Source organism: Ursus arctos, unplaced genomic scaffold (assembly GCF_023065955.2).
Source record: "Ursus arctos isolate Adak ecotype North America unplaced genomic scaffold, UrsArc2.0 scaffold_5, whole genome shotgun sequence".
NCBI lineage: Eukaryota > Metazoa > Chordata > Mammalia > Carnivora > Ursidae > Ursus > Ursus arctos.
In genome coordinates this window covers 32,913,386-32,933,333 of record NW_026623067.1, presented here as the reverse complement: position 1 = coordinate 32,933,333, position 19,948 = coordinate 32,913,386, and the positions used below count along the sequence as shown (strand labels likewise).

Genomic DNA, 19,948 nt, shown 5'->3' with positions numbered 1-19,948 from the left:
ACAGTCTTTATATATTATTGAACAAAGCCAGGGAGAAATCAATCAAAACCACACAGATATTTTTAAAAAATTAATCTTGGAAATGAAAAATAGTTATGCAAATATAAAATTCATTAGATGAAGTGAAAACTCCAACCTGGACATAGTCACAAGAGGAACTAGTGAAAAGATTCATCTAACAGGAATTCTGAAAGTAAAAAAGAATAGAGAAAATGACACAGAAGCAAATTTTTAAAAGAAAATAGCTTTATATGTCAATCATATCTCACTTAAAAAAATAAATGGCTGAGAATTTTCCATAATTCGATACACGAAGATTTTCAGATTAAAATATGCTCTGAAAAACAAGCAAGATAAACCATAAACTCAGAGTAGCCAAACTACAAAATATTAATAAAAGAAAAATCTTGAAAGCTAACAGATTACCTTCAAAGTTAATTAAGTTGACAGTAGGCATCTTATCAATAACCAAAGGGTCCAGAAGACAATGGAGTACTATCTCAAACATTTCGAGAATTTAAAAAAACAACAAATAAATGAACAAACACCGCTTTCAATTTAGAATTTAAACCCAGCAATCCTTGAGGAGTGAACATCAAGAATTCGGTTTATGACCTCCCAGACACCAGCTTAGATTCAAAGCGTTTTCAGCAAAAGCCTTCCATTGACTTAGCTTGGGTGTACAACACGGCACAATTCAGTGACTGGCAGGTTATCCATACCCCTTTAAATAATAGGTCACTATATGTAAGCTCTTTCAATAACTTTATTGAATAGCCAAATTGATAAGTTAGCACAGTTCAAACGATTATTTGCATGGGTTACAAATGACTTTGTTTTTTTTACAGGAATAAAACAGTGAAAATTACAAATTGTAAAAAGGAAGACAAATCTTGTCTCTAATATTTAAGAGAAACAAGATTTAACACAGCACATTGAAGATCAATACATATTTGAATTTGAGAACAAGAATTTAATGTTACAATATTATACACTACTTTACAAAATTAAAATTTCTATATAAGGATTATATTTGAAATAGTTAACAAAATCTTGAAATCACATTTGATGGTCCCCTAGATAATAGCTGTTATGCATCTTTGATTAGAAGAAATAAATCTTTTGTTCTAATTATTGTAAAACAGTCTGTTAGACTCAATACATCACATTAAATTAAAACAATGAAGTATATGCAAACTAAAATGGTACACAGCTTGAGTGAATATTAATGTCAGACGTACAGAAATGTTATTTTAAAAATCCTAGAAATTAGAAAAATAGAGTATTTTATGGTAGAATTGCCATGCTCAGATTTAAATACCAAGATTGCCCTTGTCTGTTACTTTAGTAGTTGTAGATCCGTAGAAAATTCAAGGATCGTTCATAATTTACAACTACAATAAAAAAAATATGGCATAGTGTAAATATTAGTTGCTTTACATCAAAAAGTAATACAAGATGAGATAGCAGGTAGTGCCCTACTGCAAAAAAAAAAAAAAAAAAAAACCAACTAAAAAACACATTCAGTATTGCAAAAAATAATTGCTTAACATCAGTATCTCTAAAAGGTTCATTCATTCCCTCATTACTCAGAGAATATCATGAAACTTAACTAAAGTTATGTTCTTTTATAACCTGCCTATTATAAAATTATTCTGGATTGCACATTACACACTATCTAAAATAATTTTTAAAGTGAAATTTTAAAAGTAAATTTGTGAAATACTAACAGCATGTGGCAATAACAAGAGTCATACCCACTTAGGGATGAAGTGAGGCACAAGGAAGATTACTGTCTAGAAACACAAACTTTTCCCTCTGGAAGGTTCTCCACTACTATTAAGAAAGGACCTACAAACATCAACATTTACAATTCACATTAAGAAGAGCATTTTAGTTATTCTAAGAAACATCAGTGCACAAGGATGACTCTGTTTCTTTAGAAGAGGGGAAAATACAAATTTATTTTAATTTGCTACAACTTGAAAATTGCTTCCTAATAAATGAAGCAGCTTTCAAGAAAATTTCCAGTTTGATGTACCACTTGCCTACTGAAGAGAAACCTTAACACTGCATAAGGGAGACGATACTCCTATAAAACCCCGACAATGAGCCTGATCCAACAGGCAAGCAGTAGTGTATACTCTAATGGGACCTGCTTCTTCCCTATCCCCGAACAACTCAGTTAGTCAGCTCATACTGATGTAAACCTGAAAGTTACTATTTCATTGGTGATCATATGAGACCAAGAGTTGTAAACACATTTTTCTAACCCATTAAAACAAAGAAACAAAAACTTTCTCATCAAGTATTACACATGAACAACTTTTACATTAAGAAGTTCATACAAGACAAGGTGAATCTGTGAAAAATGGGCCAAAATCTTTTAAAGATATCCTATCACAGCACTTTAAATATACAAATGTATAATTTACCTATTTGTAAACAAAATCCACTCAATGGTTTTGACTATAGTATTTCTCTGGCTCACTCAAAAAAGCAGTCTCTTGAGCATGTTCAGAAATCAAGTTTCTACCATAACTTCAATATATTGTATTTGTGTAATCTTAATATCCACCAAATCAAACAGCAGCATTCATGCTTTAATAAGTTTTAATATCCAAGAATAAATATCTTATGAGCGGCTTCCAATTATTAAACTCCTTAGAAAAATGTTACTGATGCATTTGAGACAGAATTTTTAAAACCTTTAATTTCTTTAATTCATCAATTCACCAATATAATAGTTTTATTATACATCACAGAGCAGAAATGAACCAAACAAAGCCCACTTCAAGGATCATGATAACCAAAGTTTCTCATCTCCCTATTATTGCCAGTCCCAATGTACTTATGAAGACAGCTGATTCTTTCCACTGCAGAATATGATACTGGATCCAACCAAGTCTTCTGCAGTCAAATCAGAAAACCACTTAATTAGTTTTCACTTCAAATCAAAGTGACTTTGTTCTTCAAGTATAGAGAATACTGACAGATTTTAAAGCTTGACTGTATCATTTCATATTCTTCTCAAACTAGACTAGAGTTAGTTTACTCTAGTTTTAGTTAACATGATGATCCTTTTTCTTCCTTAAAAAAAAAAAAAACCCAACAGGTGTGGGGGATGGGTTCCTAGCTTTACTACATACTATTTACTTCTGAAATATTTTTTATTTTAAAAAGATCATTATCAATGGATTTGTAACATCCCTGCAACACTTAAGTCTTGTGAGGTTGTAAATGTAGCAGCCAAAATTTCAGGAAAAAATGAGAAATATACATTTGAAACACAGAAGTCTTTATTTTACAAAATTTACTTTGCCTCTGCAATATTGTTTCATCCTATTTCAATCCATAACAACTCAAACATTATTGGCAACAAGGAAAAAAAAGTATCCAATCAAATGTATGTAGACATATTTTGATTTGAAAAATACAGTATTTCAGAGTTGCATGTTTGATTCTCTGCTGTGGTCCTTTATTTGCTATAGTTTGTTGAAATCACAGTGAGAACATATAATCATCACATTAGTCCACAAACCTAATAGAAAAGGAAAGTATTACACATTCTCAGGTGTTCTGCATTATCATGACTTTAAGTCAAATATCTTCATTTGTTCATTTGTTCACTTGTTGTTGTATATGCAAGAGGAATTCATAATATGATAATGCAGATTCTGTTCTGTCTTCTACCATGTTTTGAAGGAAGTTTGCTTTCATTGGACTCTCATCCCTGAGGAATAAAAGACAAAATATAAATATATATTAGATAAAATGTAATAGTAAAATAGAGTGGATTTGTCATGAGACTTTTAACATACTCTTTACTAGTAACTGGATATAAAGCATAATTGAGTAATAGTTCTTGAAAATTCTTTTTTTTTTTTTCCTGAAGGGTTTGCTTAAGGAATAGGTCACATATGACTCAAAATAGGTCCTTGTAAAGCTAAACAAATTATTTCACTATTAGCAAATGAAAAATTCAACTTACCTTATTACATGAAGTATGGGGAAAAATGGTCTCTGCTCTCTAAGCCAAGAGATGAATGCTATTATTCTGGCAGATTCTGGTGTATCAAGTTCTGGAAGGTCTGTCTGTTAAACAAAAACCAGCAATATCCAACTTACTTGAATCACAGATCTAAGGCATCATTTACAGTGCTTCTCAACCTTTATCATGTATATGAGTCACCTGGAGATCTTAACCAACTGAGCCACCCAGTAGGTTAAGTTAAAGTCAGGCTTTAAAACCGAAAATTATCCAAACAAACGCTATAGAGCTTAACAAATTCCTTCTCGTGGATCTTTTCAGTTACTCCTCCATAAGCAAGAACATTCTTAATTTACAAATGAGGCTGTTAGTGACTTGTTCATGGTTACAGAGCTGGTGACAGAGTTCATTATGTCTTTCTTCAAGAATAATATATTAATCCAACTGACACTGATCACAAGTCATTTGCTTATGTGGCAATTAGACCAGTTCTTACTCCAGAGCAGGAGTTAAAACGACCCTGCCATTGACCAATGAAATGGTATAAGTCTACCACAATCACACTCATGATAAGACAGTCTTACCATAATCTGTGGAATTAATGCATAGTTTTGAACTCCTAGAACTTGGCTGAGAAAATTTTGTCCACAATTTTTTCCAACCCAAAGCATCAGTACCTAGGGACAGGAAGAAAATCATTTTGAGACAAGCTTAACAGTGAGCTGCTGACTCACTTTTACCACTATGTTTTAAAAGATCAAAATGATGAGTATGTTTAATGAGATTATAGTCTTCAACTGAACTAATAATAATTACTTTTTACCATGATGAGACATTTATGCTTATCATGAAAAGAGGCTACGGAGGGAGAAGGTGTCTCATACAAAAATACATAGATTAAACAGCATTTAATCTGTACAGGAAAAAAGATATTAAAGGGAATGAAGGTATAGTAGTATACAGAGGTAAGGATCCAGATCAGTTAGACTACTCACAGAGCCTGCATCCATGAGGAAAGCTCCATCCCTGCTCAGCTTCTCCACAGAAAGCTGAAGAATAGGAGGCTGAGGTATGGTGCGATCGTTGATGTTGAGCGCTCCCTGAGGAATTAAGCAAAAAAATTAAAGCTTTTAGACTTTATTTATTTGAGAGAGAGAGAGAGAGAGGAGGGGCAGAGGGAAAGAGAGAGAGAATCTCAAGCAGACTCCCCACTGAGCGTAGAGCCTGATGTGGGGCTCCATCCCATGACCGTGAGATCATGACCTGAGCCGAAATCAAGAATCAAGCGCTTAACCGACTGAGCCACCCAGGTGCCCCCCAAAAGTTACAGCTTTGCACTACAACTTAAGAACAAAATACCCCAATACTTGACAGCAACAGCTGACAAGATGGGTTCCCTCATGTCAAGGGAAAAAAACTAAACTTTTTATCAGACCAAATGCCCACGGGGAACAAAACCAGACAACACAGCCTAAAGTGGCAAACCACACAAAATTCAGCAAAATTTGCAGACCCCCACCACACATCTTATCAGGCTCTAAAGCTGCTACCACATCCTGAAGCCGCTAGGAGAAATACTGAATTGTATCCAGCTTGTCACTCTGCGCCTTAAAGTTGCAGTTTGGGACCTCAGGCTGACCAATCCCTAAGAAGGACACAGAACTTGCAGTTTTTGCCTATTCAACCCTGAGCTAAAACCTTCCCCTTCAGAGCAGACTTCTGGTTTGCAAACTCTACAACCCTAAAGCTTTCCCTTGCCTCTGACCAAATCTTTGCATTCCAAGAATTTTTGTTGACATGGCAATATGCAGTCACAGTTAAAAAAAAATATTTTTTTAATGTTACCTCTGAGACTTTGAAACTTACTTAGGTAAATCACAGTTATTCATATTTAAATATAAAGAAGATGAAGAAATATTTATCGCTTATCTAAACAAACCCATTGTGAATCCCAATAAAGCCAAATTAACTTCTGATCTTAACTATTACTTAAAAAATACAATAAATGCAACCAACATCTATGTATCCTGAACAGATAAATGACTTCAGTGAGAACCAAGTGAAATCTGGAATTTAGTTAATAATAATGGCTGATTGTGTGGCTTAGGTTATGTGCACATGTGAGGGAGGAATAAAAGCCTAATGCACATGAGATTTTAATAGTTCTATTCAGTTTGACATTAATTTATTAAAGCCAGAAATGGAAATTTTTCATTTATAATGGACAATATTGTTCTCTGAAAACACACATACACCTTTAAATATTCATAACTATTAATTTTGACCAAAAAAATTTTGAGTACTTAAACTTAGGTGCTTGGGGGCGCCTGGGTGGCACAGCGGTTAAGCAGCTGCCTTCGGCTCAGGGCGTGATCCCAGCGTTCTGGGATCGAGCCCCACATCAGGCTCCTCTGCTATGAGCCTGCTTCTTCCTCTCCCACTCCCCCTGCTGGTGTTCCCTCTTTCTCTGGCGGTCTCTATCTCTGTCAAATAAATAAATAAAATCTTTAAAAAAAAAAACTTAAGTGCTTGATTAAACCTTATCTAAAGGAGGAAGTAAATAAAATACTGATCTACCAAGGGGTATGCCTCTAACAGGAGGCTTTAGCTTTAAGAGGGAGTATTAATCACATTACCTTAAGACCTCTCACCTTAGGGCATGTGGGGAGCAGCATAAAAAGCATGCACTGACTCAATATAGCCATTCAGAAATTTCCCCTAGAGGCTTTCTAATGTGAAAGGAAAAAAGAATCTTGTCTTCTTCTGGTGGGAAAGAAGATTAGCATCAGTGGCTGTGTTTTCTAGTCTCCTAGAGAAGACCCATATGAAAAGAATGAGGAAATAAAGGAGCAAATAATGTTATAACTTAAATATTTTTTCTTTGGGGTGCGTGGGTGGCTTAGTTGTTAAGCAGCTGCCTTTGGCTCAGGTCGTGATCCCAGAGTTCTGGTACTGAGCCCCATGTCCCGCTTCCTGCTCAGCAGGGGGGGAGGGAGGAGTCCACTTCTCCCTCTACCCACCCCGTGCTCATGCTCTCACTCACTATCTCCCTCCCAAATAAATAAAATATTGGAAAAAAAAAAAAAAAGAAAGAAAGAGAAGAAAAAAGAAAGAAAGAAAGAAAGGCCCCAGAAGAGCTCCTGGGCCACATTAAAAAATAATAAATAAATAAATAAATAAATATTTTTTCTTTAATTCAAGAATACTATTACACTAAACACTGACCTAGGGTTTTCAGATGTAATATCACTCTCAGGACACTCCCTTCAGATCAATTTGTTTAAATAAATAAACCAAAGGTCAATTTGATCATCTCTTCATTTACTTAGATCTGCTCTAGAGATTTGTTTTAAACTTAATAAAGTTTCTTACTTTTATATCTTAAATAATAATTTGGTAAAAGAGGCACTATTCTCAGAGCTTCCCCAAACCAAAATTTCCTTATATAGACCTACCAAAGGAATAAAATTAACAGCTTTTTTTTTTTTTTTAAGATTTTATTTATTTACTTGAGAGAGAGAGAGCAGGAGAGGGGTAGGAGAGACAGAAGCAGATTCCAGCTGAGCAGGGACCCCAACGCAGCGCTCGATCCTGTGATTCCAGGATCATGACCTGAGCTAAAAGCAGATGCTTAACTGACTGAGCCACCCAGGCGCCCCTAAAACGAACAGCTTTAAAAAACAAAACTTTTTGGGGGCCCTTGGGTGGTGCAATCGGTTTAGTATCCAACTCTTGGTTTTGGCTAAGGTCATGATCTGCCCTGAGATGGGCTTGGCGCTCAGCATGGAGTCGGCTTGAGACTCTCTCTCCCTCTCCCAATCCCCCATACTTCCCAATGCGTGCTCTAAAATGAATAAATAAATCTTTTTTTAAAAAAACAAAACTTTTCTCATTTCTACAATGGACTCAGTATAATTAGGTTTATAAACCTCCAGGAAATAGCCACTAAAAAGGTAATAAATCTTACCTCATCTGAGAGATTGTCAACTCTATACAAACTGGGATGAGTTGTGAGCATAAGATAAACCAAGGGCTGATTTTTCACTTGACACATGGCAAAAATGCGTTCATCTAGACGTGCATTTGTCCCAGTCTGAAATGATTTCTGTAACAAAAGACCACCCCCATAAAAAAGGGGGGTATTTAATAACATATAAACAAAGCTTTGCAAATATCAGATGTTAAAAGAATATCTTCAGACAGAATCGGCAAATTTATTGTTAATTGTTCTTTTAATTAATTCTTTTAAGTATCTTTTAAGAAGTCACACATCTATTAAATTATGGCTATACTGCCACCTGAAAGAAATTAATTACCTGACCATAGCAAAGTCATTAGGTCTCTCTTGGTGTTTCCTAATCAGTGAAATAGATCTAAACATTCTATGTACCACAGAGGGATAGTGATATAAAAATCTAAATAATACCATGAGAAGGATAAAGTTATACTGCAGATGATAAAATGAAAACACACATGAAGGACTAAAGATCTGTGTTTCATAAATGCTAGGTGATGACTAATGGTGGTTAACCATCCTTGTTTCTCCCACGGTTAGGAAATTAAACAACACAATAAAGCCTAAAAATCAACCAGAAAAAATAACAACACAAATGAGGATAGTTACTTAGCAGAATAAAAGTAGTACATAGTAAGTTTTACTGGTGTTTAAGTACTTAGTTTTAACTGGTATATTAGCTTCATGGAGAATATTAAAAGTTTTAAGGTGAGGTTTTAAGCATTCCTGGGGCTCCTGGCTGGCTCAGTCGGTATAGGGCATGCAACTCTTGATCTTGAGGTTTTGAGTTCTAGCCCCACATTGGGTGTAGAGATTACTTAAAAAAATAAAATCTTAAAAAAAAAAAAAAGGTTGTAACCATTCCTACTGATGGAAAGTAGCAGAAACAGGCAGAGAGCTAGCAGCAATGAGATTATGCCTTAAAACAAGTGCAATAACTATACATAAAGAAGACTGGAAAAGGCTCTTAAAAGATTTTTTAAAAAAATAATCTCTACATCCAACATAGGGCTTGAACTCATAATCCGGAGATCAAGAGTCTCAGGCTCTATTGAAGGAGCCAGGCCGAGGCCCCAAGGCTCTTAAGATTTCTTTTTAAGTAAGCTCTGTGCTCAACATGGGGCTCAAACCCATGACCTTGAGATCAAGAGTCAAGATCTTTTAAATTAGTACATTAATAGTCACTAAGAAAGAAGAAAGAATATTATGAGAAATGGAAGAAGGAAAGTTTATTTATTCATTCAATAACTATTTACTGAGAGGATATTATGTACTAAAAATTGTTCTAGGTGATGGGACAAAGCGGTAACTTTTCAAAAAAGATAAAAATCCTTGCCCTCATGGACAAAAAAATCCTAGTAAGGGAAAAGTAAATAATAAATTAGCAAAATACTGATATGTCAGTGTTAAATACTATGGAGAAAAATAAGGGAGGGAAGAGAAGTAAAGAATGTAGGTTAGGGTGGCTAGAGAATGTTGCACACTAAATGGGGAAATGAGGAAAGGCAGGCCTCAGTAAAAGGACAGCATTTAAGGAAAGACCTAAAGAGGGAAAAGCTCAGATTTTTAAATGTTAAAATTTAAGTATTTATTTAATTTCTGTGCATTTACATTATATTCAGAAGTGAAAATACATAAAGCCATCCTATTATGATGAGTGGTTGCCCTTCTCCCCTAGAAGAGACAACATACACCAGACAAGTCAATCCTGGAGTTCAGAAAAAGACACAAATTGACAAGATCAGAGTAGTTTTCATCAATTTTGGAATCTGGGATGCTCTCCCAGGTGATTTATTAACATGAGCTTTTTAATAAAATGTATAAGGAAAGGTACCCTAAGTATACAAGCTTGGACATTTTATTTTGGACACTAGCATAAAGCCTTCTCTACCTGCCAGCTGTAGGGGCAAAGGTCAGGCAAGGGAGACAAATAAGTAATAAATATCAAATAAAAAACTCTACAAGACCATAGAAGGAAAGGCAACTGCCAGATAACATTTGAGCTCAAACACAGGAATAGGAAAGTACAATGCAGGTCATGGAAACAGGTACACAAGTATGAGAGGGCATATCTAAGATTAAGTAGTAGTATGTGCCTGAAATACTAGAGACAGCAGGGAAAAGTCAAAAGAGTTTTATGTGTGACTTCTTGCATGAGCAATAAAATATACAGCTCTTGTTCTGGTAAACTTATCATCGACATCTCTGATAATGTCAGTGAGTACTTGGTGAACAGCTCTTACAAATAAGGCATATGCTTTAAATCACTATCTTGCAACTTCATCGGGTTACAAATTCCTTCAAGGTGCAAGTTAAGAGTCAAAGTCACTGTCCTCAGAAAACTTAAATGGCTTAAAGTAATACATACAGTGTTAGTGGTTCACAGGATAAAAATCTGGGCTATTGACATTTTCACTGTTTTAGTTCTTGGTTTTGATTCTCTTACCTGTTTAAGGAGAGCCAACACAAAGAGTGGAAAAAGCCGCAAAGAGAAAGGAACCATGAGTCCAGGCTGCTGGTTACTCAGGACTGAAGAACGATAAGCTGAAAGAGAGTCTATGACAGCATTCACCAGGGCATCCCGAGCGTCACTCAGACTGGCAGTCACAGACCTGTCAACAGCTAAAAGAGATGGAGGTAGGGACAAACAAGAGAAAAGAGAAGTTTAGCTACCCCACTGTTAAGGATAGAAGAGATGTAATTTTTTTTTATTATACAAATTCTCTCCAATTTATTACATACGTAAGGAGCCACGTAAAGCACTTAAAAGCACATGGTTTGAAGAATCAAACCAAACTCTCCTGAAATGGGTCTCGATTTCATAGCTGTATGACAATGTGGCAAGGAATCTAACCTTCATGAGCCTGTTTCCTTATCTGTAAAATGGGAAAACTGTATCTCGTTCGATCTAAGATGTTGTTAATTATAACCCACCATCTTATGTTATATACCACAGAGAAAGAAAAAACCCTGCAACTAAACACACATGCTTTCTTCACAGAGAATTTTATAATTATTGAAAGAGCTCTTAAGAGAGCTACTTACATGATTCTTATCACCTGTCATAGCACCATTTATAAACATTTCTGCACACTTGAAAAAAATTTTTCCAAAAAAAATTTTTAAAATACTAAAAGCACTATTATTGTTTTGAAGACTTCTCAAACTAGAACTAAACTCAATTCATGTGGTTTCAAAAATATGATCAATAAAGTGATGTGATTAATGGCTATAACCAAATTAGGCAGACGCTTAACGACTGTGCCACCCAGGCGCCCCGAAAAAATTTTAAAATCTACAAATACTGCCTGAAATATAGTTCTTGTTGATGATAAAGATAACAATGATCACATGAGTACTAAAAAGTATTAGTTCAAGAAAATATAAAGGTAGTGACCCTCAAATTCTTAGATTGCAATCTTTAACTTTCAACAGCATATGAGACTAAAATGAGGTTGGATTCTTTATCAGGCTTCATTAAAGGAATAAATTTCCCAATAGGAAATCCAAGATAATGAGTAATTATTCCTAATATAGACAGATCTGAGTGTGAAGCAAACGGACGCAACGGCGTCTTTCCTGAAGGAGGAAAAAAAAGCAAGAACCAAAATGATGTTAAGCTCTATATATTTGAAAAAGGACCAAAAAAACCTCATAGAGGCACCTATATCTGATATGGAAGTAAAGAGGTGAAGGTATCATTAAATTTTCTCCTAGCTCATGTGATCTGGCCAAGGCTGCAAACTTACCTGTGAGAGTAAACTGGTTTTTAATCCTGAATTCCAAGACTCCAAGTCTAAAGATCTTTACAGTTCAAAGTCTCTTGTAATCCCAGTTACAGAACTCATTAAAAAGCTACTAACCACTAGTATTGAACATTAAGTAAAATATAGTATTTAAGTCCATCGTAGGCCGATTATGAGATAGAAAGCAGCTTAGTAGCTGCGTAAGGCCAGTGAGGGAAGGAGACAGTAATAGGCCAGTAACTACTGACAGGCATGAGGTTCTTTTTGGGGGTGATGAAAATGATCTAAAATCAGATTGAGATGATGGCCACACAATTCTGTAAATATACTACAAACAGCAGGGTTGTATACTTAAAATGGGTTATGTGAAGTGGTATATAAATTTTATGCCAATAAAATTCTTAAAATTTTTTTTTTTAAATAAGGTTACCTACAACAGATCCTTTCATTCAAGTAGTTACTTAGGAGGCATATAGAAGATCTAAAACATTGAAACCTTTAAACCTACTTATTTAAAGGAAAATAAAACTATGTGGATTTTTCTAATGTTATTTTTTATGAAATATTTACAACGGCTGATAACAATTCTTACCCATATTGGCCAATAACCCTGATATTGCTTGAACATCAGCTCCAAGAAAGACTTCATTCAGAGTTGAAACTACAGGCAAACACAAAGTATGAACACGAATTCTTCTTTCACCTTTGGGGAAAAACACATAAATGATAGTAAGGCACAACCATATTAAAAAATTTATATTAAAGTCCCTTGGAAAAAATCATTTCTTTTCTATTTAGAATCAAAAAGGGTTATTCAGCATGCAGAAATAGTATCAAAACTTAAATGAATAAAACTCCAAAGTTTCTTATTTATTTATTTATTTTTTTTTAAAGATTTTATGTATTTATTTGAGAGAGAGAGTGAGAGAAAGAGAGATCATGAGCAGGGGAGAAGGGTAGAGGGAGAAGCAGATTCCCCCTAAGCAGGGAGCCCGATGCAGGACTCAATCCCAGGACCCTGGGATCGTGACCTAAGCCAAAGGCAGACACAACCAACTGAGCCACCCAGGTGTCCTCTTATTTTCTGACTACAAAATTCTTTTTGTTCGGGGCGTCTGAGTGGCTCAGTTGGTTAAGCATCTGCCCTGTGATCATGAGGCTCAGGGTTACGATGCCAGGGTCCTGTGATCAAGTCCCAGTTCAGTCTTCCTGCTCAGCAGGGAGTCTGCTTCTCCATCTCCCTCTGCCCCTCCCCACTACTTGTGCTCCCTCTCCATCTCTCAAATAAATAAAATTTTTTTAAAAATTCTTTTTGTTCAAGTTACTACTGAAAAGGGATCATAATCAAATGATGGTAACATGTTAGCTCAAAAATCTCTTTCCTGAACCTTTTGGTTACTTAATTTTTTTTACTAATACAAATTTTGAATTAATATACATAAATTATGACAACACTACTTCCACATGTGTTCTAAGAGTCTGTTTTGATATTTAAAGGACAAAGCAATTTTATACTTTTCTCTTTAATCACAGAAAAAAAATTTTTGAAGAAATCAATACAATATTTTCTCTTTAGTAATTACCCACAATAACACAAACCAATACAGAAACAAAAACTTTTTGATAACCATCAAATATCAAATATTATGTCAAACTTTTAAAAATTTCTAACCAGCAAGACTTCGAACACCAATGAAAAAGAACAAGTAAAAAAAACTAGAGATGATACTCATATTACAACCTGTACTGATACATGAAGACTGATGAAAGTGTACACATGAGGAGCTCATACAAATTACTTTTAAATACTTTTAAAAAGACAAAATAATATCTGCAAAAAAAGGGTAACACTGTTTAGAGTTTCTATTCTAGAAAAGAACAGTGAGAGCTAAAAGAAAACAGATACAATGATTAGTCTATCATACTGGCAACAAGAACTAAACATCCAGAGATGCGAGCGCGCGCGCGTGCGCGCACACGCACACGCACACACACACACACACACACACACACAATATCAGAGGCTGAAATGGAAAGGGCACTTGATGGGACCATGAACTGGTGAAATCTTTCAGAAAAGTAATCTGACAATACCAAAATTTTTCTGAACAGTCAGCCTGACACTAAATAGACTCTCAATAAATATCTGTTAAAAACAATGGCTAAGGAAAATAAATACAACACATCCTGGCTTTATCAGGAATAGCAACGAAGCTCTTAAAATGAGAAATACTCTTCTGGTTTAATGGAAATGAGTAACTCCAAAACAGAGGGCATTCATTATATATAAGACAAAGAATACATGACCAAATGAAAAACTTACCTTTGCTGCAACACACTGTATTTATAGTTAACAATACTGGATTGTAAATTTAAAAATCTGTTAAAAGTGTAGATCTCATGTTATATGTCTTTGCCACAATAAAAACAAACAAACAAACAAACAAAAAAACCCAACTCACCTTTGCTGGATGTATACAAGAGTGCAGACTGAAAGGAAACCAACTGAGTGTCAGTAAGACTCTCTTCCACAGACATCTGTACTGCATACCCAGCATCTGGGTTTACATTAGGCAAAGACAGTAAGTCTGTTGACCGAACAAAGAAGTTCCCATGGAAAGTATGAATGGAAAGACCTAGAAGAGAAAACTTTATCAAAATGACTTATATACACCAATATACAGATATTTACACTTTATCCTTGTCATTTATCAGACTGGCAGAGAGTAAATTTAAAAGTTTAGATGTGGGGCGCCTGGATGTCTCAGTTGGTTAAGGGTCTGCCTTTGGATGAGGTCATGATCTCAGGGTCCTGGGATCAAACCCAACATCAGGCTCCCTGTTCAGTGAGAAGTCTGCTTCTCCCTCTCTGTGTGTGCTCTCTCTCTCGCTCTTGCTCTCTCCCAAATAAATAAATAAAACCTAAAAAAAAAAAAAAAGTTTAGATGTGAGGGGAACCTGGGTGGCTCAGTCGGTTAACCTGACTCTTAATCTCAGCTCAGGTCTTGATCTGAGAGGTCTGAGTTCAAGCCCACTCCATGCTGGGAGTGCAGCCTAATTAAAAAAAAAAGCTTATATGTGAAATTGTGATTCATAATAAGAAATATGTACTTGATCTTCACTCATTTACAGCACAGAACCCCTAAACTCTTAGGATTATTTAAGTGATGAAGTTCACAAAGCTGTCTTCTGCTATGCTGATGGAGTGACTTTGGTAAGCACCTATGTAACCAAAGGATGGGAGCTGATTACCAGAGGTCCCAACCATGTAATTAGAAGGTTAGAAATTACAGGGGCGGGGCGCCTGGGTAGCGCAGTCGTTAAAGCGTCTGCCTTCGGCTCAGGGCGTGATCCCGGCGTGCCGGGATCGAGTCCCACATCGGGCTCCTCCGCTATGAGCCTGCTTCTTCCTTTCCCACTCCCCCTGCTGTGTTCCCTCTCTCACTGGCTGTCTCTCTGTCACATAAATAAATAAAATCTTTAAAAAAAAAAAAAAAAAGAAATTACAGGGGCGCCTGGGTGGCTCAGTTGTTAAGTGTCTGCCTTCGGCTCAGGGCGTGATCCCAGAGTTCTGGGATCGAGCCCCATATCAGGCTCCTCTGCTGGGAGCCTGCTTCTTCCTCTCCCACTCCCCCTGCTTGTGTTCCCTCTCTCGCTGGCTGTCTCTCTCTCTGTCAAATAAATAAATAAAATAAAATCTTTAAAAAAAAAAAAAAAAAGGTTAGAAATTACAGTCCAACCTGTCCCCCACCAACATCCTTCGGAGAGGGGAGAGGAACTGGAGGTTGAGTCAGTCATCAATGGCCAATAATTTAAGCAACCATGACTATGTAAAGAAGCCTTCATAAAAACCCAGTAGGATGGGGTCCTTTGGAAAGCTTTCAGATTGGTGAACACATGGAGATGTGGGGAGAGCGGAGCACTCAGAGAGAACATGAAAAATGCAGAAGCTCCATGCCCTTTCCCTTTCTCTATACCTTGCCTTATACATCTCTTTCATCTGACTTTTCCTGAGTTATATATTTTATGATAAACCAGTGATCTAGAAAGTAAAATGTTTCTCTGAGTTCTGTAAGCTGCTCTGTCAAATTAATTGAACCCAAAGAGGGGGTAGTAGGACCCTCCAATCTATAGCCAGCCAATCAAAGCACAAAAAGAAATAGAAACAGAAGACTACTGTGGTAACCAATTGGTTACGAGTGACACTGTTTGGAGATGTGGCAACCTTATAGGAGTGTTTGATACCTTACGTAAGATATTACAAAGGCTTTATTGTCCGCTGTTTTACTCAATCCTTTTTTTCTTTTTATTACAGTGACAGATAATAGAGAACTTCATTTGGCACATGGTTTGACCGATAGATCTCAACATCTCTTTAGTGGACAGGTCTGTGGATCCTTATCTTTTGATATCTTTTTTTTGGCTATTTCATATACTCTTTCCACTTCAGAAAAATGATTGCTTCACACCTCTAAAAGAACATTATTTTATTTTACTATATTTTATTTTTAAAGATTTTATTTATTTATTTGTCAGAGAGAGAGAGCACAAACAGGTGGAGCAGCAGGCAGAGGGAGAAGCAGGCAAACGTTTAACCAACTGAGCCACACAGGCGTCCCAGAACAACATTATTTTAACATCTAAATATAAGATTAGAACCAGGTTGATAATGTGAAGGAATAAAATATCAAGAATTATTTCCCACTTGCCTAGGAAAATAGTATCATTTAGCAGCTACAGGCATTTATCCTGAAAAACAAATTGGACGAAAGTATTCTAAAACTGTCACACTACTTTCAAAGCAACACCGAGGCAAGGTGTTGGAAGCAAGATAGACTAAGACTGAGAAGAACGCAAATTAAGACCTACGACTTCTAGAGATGAATGGTGGGGATGGCTGCACAACAATGAGAGTATACTTAATGCCATTCGACTGTATACTTAAAAATGGTTAAAGTGGTAAATCTGATGTTAAGTATATTTTACCACAATAAAAAATAACTTAAAAAAAAAAGACCTTTCACTACTACTGTCAATAAATGGAATAAAAATCCATGCTTATTTGGATGTAGGGGTGGAGGGAGATACGATTTTTTTAAAATGAGAGATCCAATTCACATACCATAAAAATCACACACACAAACTGAGGGTTTTACAGGGGAGGTGGGTGGGGGGGATGGTCTAGCCCGGTGATGGGTATCAAGGAGGGCACGTATTGCATGGAGCACTGGGTGTTATATGCAAACAATGAATCATGGAACACTACATCAAAAACTAATGATGTATTGTATGGTGACTAACATAAGATACATGCATACATACATCGCACACACAGCCTACAATTCAGTGGCTCTCAGTAATTCAAAATAGTCCCTATTTTCTTTTATAATGTTTCTTCTCTATTCTTCTTCTTTTTTTTTTAAGTAGGCTCCACACCCAACGTGGGGCTTGAACTCACAACCCTGAGATCAAGAGTTGCATGCTCCAGCGACTGAGCCAGCCAGGTACCTCTCTTCTCTATTCTTAATTTCATATTCCATCAGTGTAAGTAAAATATCTTAGAAGAGCAAACCTTATGAAATAAGACAAACTGAAAATGTATATTTACTTATATCAAAAGCAACGCATCTATGTAAATGTGAAAAAAAAAAAAGTGCCCCCCACCTTTCGTGCACCGAATCCTCATGACTGCCTCAAAGCCAATCTTTCGAGTGAGGTATCTCTGTAGTTCCTTCTGTAATTTCTGTACTTGTACTGGGTTCTGCTGATGGTGGTAAGAAGGATAGTAATAGACACTACCTGCTGAATACCGAGAAATACAACCTGGAAGAAAACACACACTTTTTAAAAATTCTGCAATTAACAATTAGTGCTGAAAAAACTACTGGTGTTTGAATCAATCTTGCCTTAGCCTCCCAAATATTACCAAAAAAGAGTATTTCATCTCTTTAAATAGTACTATAAAAATGTCTCTATTGTAAATGTTTAGAAATCTATAAATGCTTAGAGAAGACCAAAAGGTTTATAATAGACTGATTAACTCTGCCAAAGGAATAAAAATTCCTTCACTTTGTCCTCTATTTAGAATATCATCATATAAATTCCATTTTCACATTCACTTGAGAAAAATAATCATGAGGAAGAACTCACCCAGAGAAGCCAAGTCAGAATACTGTCCACTGAGAAGGAATAAGTCCACAGCTACCTGCTGACCAGAACAATCCAAGGCTAATTTCTTATAAAAGTCAGTGGATGGTGTCAAGTGAATTTCCTATTAATAATAAATTACATAAAGAAAAAAATTTTAATTATTAAATTATCATAAAATTTAAAAACCTATCTGTATATACCAAGATGTTAATAATTAATTATCCTTGGGCATTCTAAAAATCCTTTCTTTTTGGTTCTTCGTTTTCTCAATAAAAAAACATGTACTGCTTAAAAATAAATACATCTATTATGCTAATTTCAATAATCTATTAAATGCTTAGATTGCTGGAAACCATTCTGAACAATTCATGTGTAATATCTATATAGTCCTTTGAACTATTCTAAGAAGCAGGTACTATCATTATTTTCACATTATAAATAAACATAAGGAAACAGAGGGCAAAGAAATTAACTCTTTAAGCTTGTACATCTATAAAGCACACCTGGGTGGCTCAGTTGGTTAAGCATCTGCCTTTGGCTTAGGTCATGATCCCAAGGTCCCGGGATCAAGCCCCACAGTGGGCTCCCTGCTCAGCAGAGAGCCTGTTTCTCCCTCTGCCTGCTGCTCCCCCTGCTTGTGCTCTCTCTGACAGATAGATAAAATCTTTAAAGAAATAATAATAATAAAAATAATAAAATAAAACAAAAAGCAGAATTTAGGCAGACTGACCCCAGGACTAACACCATCATCATTACAGTATACAGCAACACTCATCATCTTTTGAAAAATACGTGTCTCAAACTAGGTTTATATAAACTAATTGCTCAAAAGCAATCCACAGCAGTCAAGATGGCAGACTACTTTTTAGTGGTCATCAACATTCTACTATGTTCCTAACAGGCATATTCTTTAGACTGCCAGACTTTCTCATCAAAGGCTTTGTCTATTTCCTTATACTCCCTCCTCTCCACAACTGAAAAATAAATGAAAAATAGGCTTTGTGGTCAAAGGAACAGAGCAGAGCACCAGCATAAATGGTAATATACATTTGATGACTTTCTAACCTTAGCAGATGACCTATGGTTGGGCTCCTCTCGTGGTCTCAGGGCTCCCACTCCAAGAGTAGGAAGTTGTGTTTGAAAGACGGACATTCGACCACCAGTTGGAGACATCAGCTTAAAGGCAGCCTGAAGTGCAGGACCCAAGGCACTCTGGGTTTCCAGGGTCTTGGTGAACATTTGTGGTAAAGTCTTCAGTAAATCTTGAACAAGCTTGTAAAATAAAGCAAGAAAACTCAAAGATGTTAACAATTACAAACTTCTTCCACAAAAAGTCAGTAACTAATACAGTAGACAAGACACTGAATCATGATGATGGTCAGAGAATCTACAGACAGTACAGTAAACAATGAAGTTGGTCAAATGACAAGAAAGCCATTTTAAGTCAACATTATAAATTGGCAAGCAAGACAAATCAAAATTGGGGCCTTACAGTTCTTACACATGCAGTAGTCCAGCAAGACTATAAGTCCAAAATGTATCCAAAAGAACCATCAGTTTAGATCTCATTTCTTTGAATGCCATCAAACATGGCCTTCTCAATCACCTCTACACACTTTATTCTCTTCAGTTCCAAAGTGATTTAACTCTTCCCTATTGAAAAGTCTAAGATAGCCAGTAAATTTGCCAACTAGTAAGACCACTACAAAAGAAAAACAAAATGGAAAACAACTACCTATTCAGGTTAGGTTGTACAAATAAAGAGAGTTAAAGGGTAAAAAAGTACTTCACACTATGGTGAAGTCACTGTTGCCAACAGCTGAGACCATAGACTTGCTAGTTAAAATGTTACCCCTACGGCATATATGCATGTACAGGGTAGACAACATCCCCCCTTCAGACACATTCTGTTCACCTCTCACTGTATTATGTCATGGCAATTTCCAGGCAGGTAATAAGTTTCTTCTGAACTGACCCCAATGACACTCTGTGAATCAGAAAAGCAAAGGGCACTGAAAGCAGCCTAGCTAAAGTGCTTCTATGTAG

At 36.0% G+C, this 19,948-nt stretch overlaps 1 protein-coding gene across 1 annotated transcript in view; it reads right to left on the bottom strand.

The window, feature by feature from the left end:
- Positions 1–748: 748 nt before the first annotated feature.
- Positions 749–19,948, bottom strand: part of SEC24A (SEC24 homolog A, COPII coat complex component) — a 61,650-nt gene continuing 42,450 nt past the window's right edge. Inside the window, exons 13-23 of the mRNA XM_026508012.4 lie at positions 18,968–19,174; positions 17,903–18,023; positions 17,417–17,575; positions 14,215–14,388; positions 12,345–12,455; positions 10,453–10,628; positions 7,959–8,096; positions 4,987–5,091; positions 4,576–4,668; positions 3,992–4,095; positions 749–3,733 (exon numbers count right to left, since the gene is read on the bottom strand). Coding sequence (XP_026363797.1) covers positions 3,619–3,733; positions 3,992–4,095; positions 4,576–4,668; positions 4,987–5,091; positions 7,959–8,096; positions 10,453–10,628; positions 12,345–12,455; positions 14,215–14,388; positions 17,417–17,575; positions 17,903–18,023; positions 18,968–19,174 — 1,503 coding nt within the window. The 3' untranslated portion in view covers positions 749–3,618. The remainder of the gene's footprint in view (positions 3,734–3,991; positions 4,096–4,575; positions 4,669–4,986; positions 5,092–7,958; positions 8,097–10,452; positions 10,629–12,344; positions 12,456–14,214; positions 14,389–17,416; positions 17,576–17,902; positions 18,024–18,967; positions 19,175–19,948) is intronic.